The following is a 9,375-nucleotide window of genomic DNA, read 5'->3' on the forward strand; positions in this document are numbered from 1 at the left end:
TTAATGTGTTAGAAACAAGACTTGTAGACCTTCAATTTGGTGGGTGGATCACCCTGTAAATCCAAGTATATTGAGAGAAAAGCTCAGTGATATCATACCCAAATTTCAGTAAACTTATGAACGTAACTTGCGATAACTTTTGTTGGCTTTTATTTTACAACTTGCTTGACTTCAATACTTATCATACGACTCAAATACCTCATCACAAGACCTTTTTAGTATATTAACGACTTCTACTATTACTCCAAAAGTATGGGTTATAATATCAGCCCGTACCTCCAATGTCAATTCGTAAGTCACTCCATAAGTCGAAAAATTTCGCCAAAACTTATTCTTTTTTTTTTCAATTAACTTCTAACCCCTTTCAACATTTACTTAACATTTATTAAATATGGTATAAACACTTATAATCCTCAAAGATACTCTTACCCTTCGATCTCACATTGACTAGCTTACGATGCAACTTAACGTGTGAAAATACGGGATGTAATATTAATTTAACAACCTTGGACAACAGTGAAGGGATTAAATACCTTAAGAAAATACAGTCTGATGTTGGGGTCGAAACTTTCATTTTCTGGTTCCAATTTGACTAACAACATTTACTGTTTTGTTTCAGCTTGTTATAATTTGTTTTACTGATTTTTTTTTATCACAGGGATAACAAAAATCTGAGATAATTTGAAGAACTAACATCGGCATACACCGTATATAATGCCATATCTCATAAATTCAAACGTGCATTAACATCAACCTTATTATAGCAACCCATGTTTGTAATCATATGTTGGGAATTGAGGAATGACGACATGTCTCAAAATTTATTGTCTCCCGTCATAAGAAAGCAGAAAAAAGAAAAGAGGATTAGCAGCTTACAGGAAGGCTCTAGGAAGTCAGGGTATAAAGAAAGTTGCGATATCAGTCAAAATCTCCAGCCGGCGAGACGGCAAGACATGTTTTCTCTCACTTGACTTTGAAAAAGAATGTCTACATATTGTAACATTTGTCATTTTACAAAGAAAAATAGCCGTCCCGCATGTACTTTTCGCGCTAGTTTACCAAAGTCAAAGACTCGTATTTCCGGTATCTTCAACTTCAGCCCTCCAAATTTCATCAAAAATGTAAAAATACCAAATTTTCATCCTTCACTGGCCATCAATGGCTACCTCCACCCCTTTAGACAACATCCTCCGCCACACCACCGTGTTCCTGTTGGATATCCTTTCGCAATCTGACCTACGTCTCCGTCTTTTCTCAGTTTTTCTTCAACGAATTCAATCCGATAAGCCCCTCAATCTTGCAGCTGAAACTATAGAAAATGCAGTTTCCACTTCCAACTCTTCCATCAAATCTTCCTCTCTCAGACTGGCGGAAAAGATCCTTCTTTCTTATTCTGAAAACCCATTTTCTTCCTTTTTGTTATCCCTCGTTTACACTCTTCTGCGCAGACCACATGATGCTGCTCTTAGTCTTCTTGATGTGTTTTACACCGACCCTTCAATTGCAAGATTGGAAATTGCACCCCTTGTTTTTGAAGAGCTATTTCTCATTCATTTTATTCCCATTCTTCAATGGTATAATGAGCAAAGGTCAAGAATTATGTCTTGCATATCACTAAACTCGGGTTATCATGGCGATGATGAGTCAGTGGTGGTTTTAGCAGCTACGAATTCATTGTCAGCTATGAGTGGAGAGCAAGCTTCGGAGTTGAAAGATTTGGAGAGAGAGTATGAAGAAATTCTTGATGAGAATTGTAGGGTTTTCGCTCAATATTTCAAGGAGATTTTGCGTAATAAAGATGAGTGCAAGTTCACGGATCCGCCATCCGTAATAGTACAACGGAATGAAAAGAGTGAATGCTATTTTGTGTTTAGCAAAGATGAGGAGATGACCAATGAAGAATTCGGACTGAAAAATGGACGGTATTATAATGTAATGTTTTACTATTACTTAGAGTTCTACCTTAATTTAGTTTACTGTGCATTTTTTAATCTCATGATTATGCTTTATTGCTTAAATTTTTTAACTTTTAAAAAAGGTTAATCAATTCTTTGCCATTTAGAGAAACTTTACTAACTCTAATACCTCTCCAAATTTCATTTGCTTCTCATAGTGGAGTACTAGAGTGTCACGACCCAAGCCCATAGCACGTATTGTCCGTTTGGGGTCTAGGCTCACGCGAATTTGTGCTTTTTGGGTTATGACATCTCGAAGTACGTGTACCGTGTGAACTTGTATCATTCCTTATATAACTCTTTACTTTCCTCTCCCATTCTGATGTGGGATTTACCTAAGGTGACATATGCACCCCTCTTCAGAAGCATGCTAGCCTAGAAGTCTACTAGTTCTATTTGACCCGCCCTCTATCAGGGGCATCACTTGGAGTGTATATCGTCTCTAGGACTAGCTAATGGAAATTTCTAGGTCATATTTACCGTGTAGGTTTCTAGCTCTACTTTAATAAACTTTTGGCACTGGCTGGTCCAGAATTTAAATGATGTGGTTTTTAAGTTGACATAATTTGTCCTAAAATATATATGTAACTCTATATCTAAAATTATTTTTCAAATACACATATAAGGTTCGATGCCGAAGAGTTCTACCGAACGTGCAAACTGATTGTTGGATTTGTCACTACCTTGTACAATTTACTAGATCAATTTCAACGACTATGAAATTTTCTACCCTCTAATTTAGACCAAAAGCTTCTTTGTCTCTATTACACTCACATTATTCATTTATACAGATTCCATTAAAATAAGAATCTGTTCTGTCTGCACTTCCTTGGCTGTGCGTGCTCGCTCATTTTTTACTCCGTCCATCCTGAATAATGAACGAAATATGAATTTTGAATAGTTTCAATATGATTGCTTGTTCACAACGTAGAAGTCAATATCCGATCTACTAAGTTAAACCTATTCTTAGTCTGCTGCTTCTGCTAAGGGGCCTTGATGATAAACAACTGCTAATAAAGCTTTTAAGAGCTTTGTTAACTATTTCTACGGTTTCAATTAGTGTGGCGTAATTTGACCGAACAAGGAGTTTAAAAAAGAAAACTACATGCTATGAAATTTCTGCAGCTATAAGTATGTCATTATGGGTAATATGAAAAGTTTAAAATAAATTCTTTCTAAATATTGAAATGTGTTATCCTTTAATTTTGAATGGACTAACAAGGAAACAGTGACGTAAAATGAAAAGGAGTGAGTAAGATTTGGGCTCTTTAATTTTCAGTTTCTTTTGCCAAGAACTTAGTCTATGGAAAAATCAGATTATCCTGCATAAATTAGAAGAATTATATTCTCCATGACATTTTTAAGTCTATGGAAACATCCTATGAATCAACAGTGTAATTTCTCACTAAACATTATTTTTCTATGATTCATTAGTCTTCTATACTTGTGTGCAGCCAATATGGGCAGATTCTGCCGAAGGAGACAAGTCGTTCAAATTCAATATGTGTAGCAAGAATTTGTCCAAGTTTCCATCATTTTATCCCGAGAGAGTTTCTCTGAAAGTTTTTACAAACCAAAGATCATCATCAAAAACAAAGCCTTTCGGCAATTCCAATTTTGATTCTGTACCTAAGTCTTGTTCAGATGAAAATTCCAATGATCCTTATTCCACAGAATCTGAAGCCAAAAATGAGGTAATCGATACTAACAATAAAATGAGAATTAGTCTGCAGACAGATACACCTATGCATATTGTTCTAATAATTAATTAAAGTATTCCTTGTACATGTCTTTTAGGACATGAACAAAAGAATGGCATTGCTCAACACAAGGCAGAGGCAAAACTTAAACGAAAAGCAGCCTATTTTGGGAGAATCAAGCTGGTAGGTATTAAAAAATGACTTGCTAGAAATCTGCATTATATTTTCTTGGACATGATATTTATATGACTTTTATCACTATACCAGCCATCCAGATCCTTTGATGGAAAACTATGATAATATGCAATCCAGTGGAAAAAATACACCTCCAAAGGATTTTGTATGTCCTATAACTACTCATGTAATTGAAGATCCAGTGACTCTTGAGACTGGTCAGACATATGAAAGAAAGGCAATTCAAGAATGGTTGGAAAGAGGAAACTCCACTTGCCCAATCACACGGCATAAGCTACATAGTACTCAACTACCAAAAACAAATTACGTGCTCAAGCGCCTCATAGCAAGCTGGCAGGAGAAGGACCAGAATTCAGCTCTTGTTCAAACGAAACTGATTGCACCGACTGAATATGAACCAGTGAAGAACAAGCCTGGAACCATCAGTGAGCTTCGTCGTGCAATAACAAGCCTCTGCACATCAGAGATTTTGAGAGAGTCTGAAATGGCAGTGCTCCAAATTGAGCAGTTCTGGAGAGAAGTTCAGATGGTTGATATTCAGACAATGCTCTCAAAACCTCCAGTTATCAATGGTTTTGTAGAGATCCTTTTCAATTCTGTTGATCCCCATGTTCTGATGGCGACAGTATTTCTCCTTTCTGAGCTGGGCTCAAGAGATAATGGTGTCATCCAAACACTTACCAGAGTTGACACTGATGTAGAATGCATTATTGGTCTTTTCCAGAAGGGGTTACTGGAAGCTGTTGTTTTGATCTATCTTTTGATTCCATTGATTGGGAATCTTACAGACATGGAATTGTTGGATTCTCTTTTGAAAGTTCTCATGAGTAGGGAGGAAGACTTGGTTAACATGTTCATGAAGCCCAAAGCTGCTTCAGTGCTACTTCTGAGACATATACTTAGAAACACAGACGATAAAGGAGCTCCCAAAATTGCTAAGAGGTTGACTTCAGCAAAAGTAGTTGAGGCCATTGCAGGCAGCTTGGAAGCTGAACTAGAGGAAGAACGACTATCAGCTGTCGTTATACTGTTGAGATGCATGCAATTGGATGGAAGATGCAGGAATATTATAGCCGACAAAGTAGAACTAACTCACCTGTTAGAGAGCTTCATTGGAGCAAACGATGCAGATAGGTTTGAGATTGTCCAATTCCTATCTGAACTAGTCAAGTTAAACAGGTACTTAAGTCTAACTATATGAAATTCCATTTCTGTAGCTTGTTCAAAAACTTTTTACTCACTATATTGTTTACTCCAGGAGGACACTTAATGAGCAAGTGTTGCACATAATTAAGAATGAAGGTAGCTATAGCTCAATGCACAGCCTCCTCATATATCTTCAGACAGCTCTCCCTGATCAGTGTCCTGTTGTGGCTGGCCTACTTCTCCAACTTGATCTGCTTGTACGAGTCTCAATTTATCTCTATACCATCCTTCCCCTAACTCTCTGTGTTTATTCGAGCCATCACATCTATGACATAACTTGCGTGGTTTTGAACTGCAGGCAGAACCAAGGAAAATGAGCATCTACAGAGAGGAAGCTGTAGATGTCCTAATTATGTGTCTCAGAAATTCGGATTGTCCTGCCTCTCAAATAGCTGCTGCTGAGACAATTTTAGCACTCGAGGGAAGGTTTTCCTATTCTGGGAAGCCTCTTATCAGGGAACTTCTACTTAAACGTGCAGGACTTGATGGGACAGATAACAATGTGGCACAAAATAAAATTAGATATCCATCTAATGATAGTCAAGAAACAACGGTCAGCTTCATATCTAGTAGTATTCGAAAATCGATGATACAAGATATATGCCAAATGCTAAATTTCATTCCTCTTCTTCTGTTTCGTAAAAATATTGTTGTAGGAAGAAGAGAAAGCTGCTGAGAACTGGGAGAGGAAAATGGCATTTTCTCTGGTCAGCTATGAATTTGGATTACTATTTGAGGCTTTAGCAGAGGGCATGAAGAGTAAATCAGCAGATTTATTTTCTGCATGTTTTGTGTCTTCTACTTGGCTGGTATACATGCTGACCGCTCTTCCAGACACTGGAATTAGAGGAGCAGCAAGAGTATGCTTTCTCAAGCAGTTTGTATCAATATTTAAGTCTTCCAGAGACACAGAGAATAAGGCACTTAGCTTGCTTGCACTGAGGAGCTTTATCCGTGAGCCTGGTCAGTGGAATATTTAAGTTTAGATGTTTTCTGGTATGCATAAGTAGTAATCACTCAATTGATGTGGAATTATTTGTCTATACATGATGTATTTTTGACAACTTTCTGTGGTTTAGTTAGTCATGGTTTTATATCTAAGGTCTATTGTTGGTCACTGAAGATTATTCTCATTTGTCATATGGTGAATTTCAGAAGGACTAAATGATCTTACAAACCATGTCAAGGATATACTCAAAGGCTTGAGAGAGCTAAAGAAATCATCCACCATTGCTGTTGAAATGCTAAACCTTTTCTCAGAAGAGCGTGAATCAAGTGCAGTAAGTTTCTGGTATGTCCTTACACTTTATTTCAGCAAAGTTAACCACCCTAATCCTCCAAATTTTACTGGTATCAGGATATGTGGAATCATAAAGAAATTGTACAAGAGGATTGCAGTGCTAACGGTGAAGTCAATTCAATTGTGTTCTTCAGAAATATAGTTTTTTCCAGTCATACAGATGGATCTATAAAGGTCTGTTTTCATAGGTTCAAGAATGCTTGATTTTTCCTACCTTGTGAATTGTAAATCAATGATTATTCCTTTTACCACTTATGAGTAAGGTGTGAATCATAAGCTTCTAACTATGCCACACACAAAGAAGAGATCAGATGTGGTATTCCAGGGTAGTCTTTGCCAGTGGTGGAATGCAAGATTTCCACTAAGGGGGTTCAAAAAAGAAAAAAGCTAAAAAATCAAAGGAAATTGTAGCTAGTTGGAATGGAACCAATGACCTCACAAAGATTTTGAACCCCCTTGACTAGTAAGCTATGCTTTTAGGCTATAACAAGGGAACTCAAAACATAATATGTATTATATATACGGTGTAATTTTTCCGCCCGCTTAAATACGCCCTAATGCCTACCCCTACATATCATGAATTCTTGTTCATCAAAAATGTATTAGAACAATGTTTGGGTAAAAGTACCTTGGTAATGTGAGAAATTGTAGTAGAACAAAGAGCTTGCAGAGCTGAGTTTGATGGAAAATTTCTTTATCTTTGAAGGTGTGGAAAGTAAAAGCTAAAAGTTTACACCTCATTCAAGAGATCCGAGAACATCTCAAAGCGGTGACAAGCCTGGTAGTTGTACACTCAGCAGAAAAATTGTACAGTGGTTCACTTGATAGGACTGTGAGGGTAAGATATATATCCCACAGATTCGTAACATATATATGGTTTATCTCGCTAAACCTGTCTAAATTTTCACTTGTAGGTGTGGTTAATCCAGGATGAAGGAATAGAATGTGAAGAAGTTCATGAAATGAAGGATCATGTCAATAACCTACTGGTTGCAAATAGCTTGTCATGCTTCCTTCCTCAAGGAAGTGGAATTAAGGTCAGTTGGCCATGCTCTTTAAGTAGAAAATTTTGAATGTTCACTTCACATTTTGTAAAAACAATAAACATTGACTGGTTAACCTAAAATCAGGTGCATTCATGGAATGGAGCAACTAAACTAGTAAATCAACAGAAGTATGCAAAATGCTTGACTCTTGTTAAAGGAAAACTGTATTGCGGATGTCTTGATAACAGCATACAGGTTTAAAAAAAATTCCCTTGGAGAATTAGTTTGAGAGAAGATGCACCTAATATATTTTACTCATCTATAGGAAGTTGATTTGCCAACTGGAACAATTAATTCAATTCAAAGCGGCTCAAGAAAATTATTAGGGAAATCAAGTCCAATTTATGCCATACAAGTTAATGAGGGACTACTATATTCAGCTGGTACATCCATGGACGGAGGAGCTGTGAAGGTACAAGCGTATTATAGATAGTCATTAACCAATTTAGTTTGAATATACTCATTAACATCCTAAAATTTTCTTTTATATATTGTTTGGTCAAAAAGATATGGAATACAGAAAATTACAGTATGGTTGGATCATTGCCATCTACATTAGAAATTCGTGCAATGGCTGTCAGTTCAGAGCTTGTCTATCTAGGGGGGAAAGGTGGAATTTTGGAAGTCTGGTGTAAAAAGAAACATAATAGAGTGGAAGCACTACAAACTGGTATAAATGGTAAACTTCTTTGTATGGCTCTTGATGTTAATGAAGAAACTTTGGTTATTGGAACATCTGATGGCAGAATTCAGGTAGACTACTTCTCTTCTAATCAGTTCTTCCTTTTCAATTGGTATCTTCTAACTTCGACCAGAATGTTCTGTTATAGTGATCCTTTGAACAAACAAATATGAATCTTTTGGTTTTCTGCAGGTTTGGGGGCTGAGTTGAATAGATTGTGTAATAGCTGGTTTTAGAGCTGAGATTGACATTCTTTTTAAGAAATAAGCAATGCAAATGTCCATATCAACAATATTAAATTACTAAAATTTGTACATAGTTGAATTTGTTACATCAATAAACTGTTGACCTTGATCTTAACCATAACGTTACGTGGTTCAGTTTGTCAATAGGAAAACTGGACGACCTAAATGATAATTTACAGCATAGCACATTGCCTTAATATTCCATTTCATGAAGACGAGGGAGAAGATATTACGCCTCGTGGGAATATGCCCCTTAAAAAGTTACACTATGGTTCTTCAAAACAAGTTCATTATTGAAGTAGAATAAGTTCAATGCTCAATAAATCAACTTTGGTATAATAACGTCTACAAATGATGATGAACCAAAACTATAGAAAAAATGTAAGAAAATAATAATAATAATAATAATAATAATGACAATAACAAAATAACAATGATAATAACAGTAAATCAATAATTATAACTATATTAATAATTGTTTACCTGAAAAATGGATAGAGTTGAATTTATACATAGTTCTAAGGACATGTGGTGTAATTGGTACAAATTGGAAGGATAAGTAAAAATATATCGAATAGTGACTGTAAAAAGAAATGAATACAAACCCAAATAGAGCAGAAAATGTTTGCTTAAACGAACAGATTTTGCTATAAGTTGTGCAAATCTCTATAATCTCTGAATGTGAGAGTGTATGAATGAGTATTCCAATATGTGAATCAATGAATGAATCCCCCTTACAAATGGCAGCCACTCTAATCTAATGGAGGAATCGTACTTTGGATATAATTAAAAATACATAGTGGAGATCCCATCACTACTAGAAATTAGGTAAAAATCGACCAAAAAAACCGACCAACTTTGGTCGATAATGGCCATAACCGTTCAAAACGTGACCATTTACGTGTGGACGGTATTTTAGGGGTCGGAAAGGCATACCGACCAAAGTTGGTCAGAATACCGACCAACTTTGGTCGGTCAATTAAATTCAAAAAAAAAAATATTGCAAAACAAAACCGACCAAAGTTGGTCGGTATTTTAATTATGTA

General features: G+C 36.1%; 1 protein-coding gene across 2 annotated transcripts; it reads left to right on the forward strand.

Moving 5' to 3' along the window:
* Positions 1 to 801: 801 nt before the first annotated feature.
* LOC104100649 (putative E3 ubiquitin-protein ligase LIN-1) lies at positions 802 to 8,444 on the forward strand. Of its 2 annotated transcripts, XM_009607926.3 has the most exons (15): positions 803 to 1,932; positions 3,410 to 3,649; positions 3,753 to 3,838; positions 3,923 to 5,029; positions 5,109 to 5,253; positions 5,355 to 5,609; positions 5,713 to 6,019; positions 6,212 to 6,336; positions 6,414 to 6,530; positions 7,063 to 7,194; positions 7,271 to 7,393; positions 7,487 to 7,597; positions 7,668 to 7,814; positions 7,910 to 8,155; positions 8,277 to 8,444. In XM_009607926.3, exons 1-15 carry the CDS (start codon positions 1,159 to 1,161, stop codon positions 8,292 to 8,294), a joined length of 3,933 nt encoding a protein of 1,310 aa, XP_009606221.1. In that variant the 5' UTR covers positions 803 to 1,158; the 3' UTR covers positions 8,295 to 8,444. The 2 variants fall into 2 exon arrangements, with proteins under 2 accessions (XP_009606222.1, XP_009606221.1); XM_009607927.4 differs by lacking the exon at positions 7,487 to 7,597 and having other exon boundaries at positions 802 to 1,932.
* The last annotated feature ends 931 nt before the right edge of the window (positions 8,445 to 9,375 follow it).

This window comes from Nicotiana tomentosiformis, chromosome 11 (genome assembly GCF_000390325.3).
Source record: "Nicotiana tomentosiformis chromosome 11, ASM39032v3, whole genome shotgun sequence".
Classification (NCBI taxonomy): Eukaryota; Viridiplantae; Streptophyta; class Magnoliopsida; order Solanales; family Solanaceae; genus Nicotiana; species Nicotiana tomentosiformis.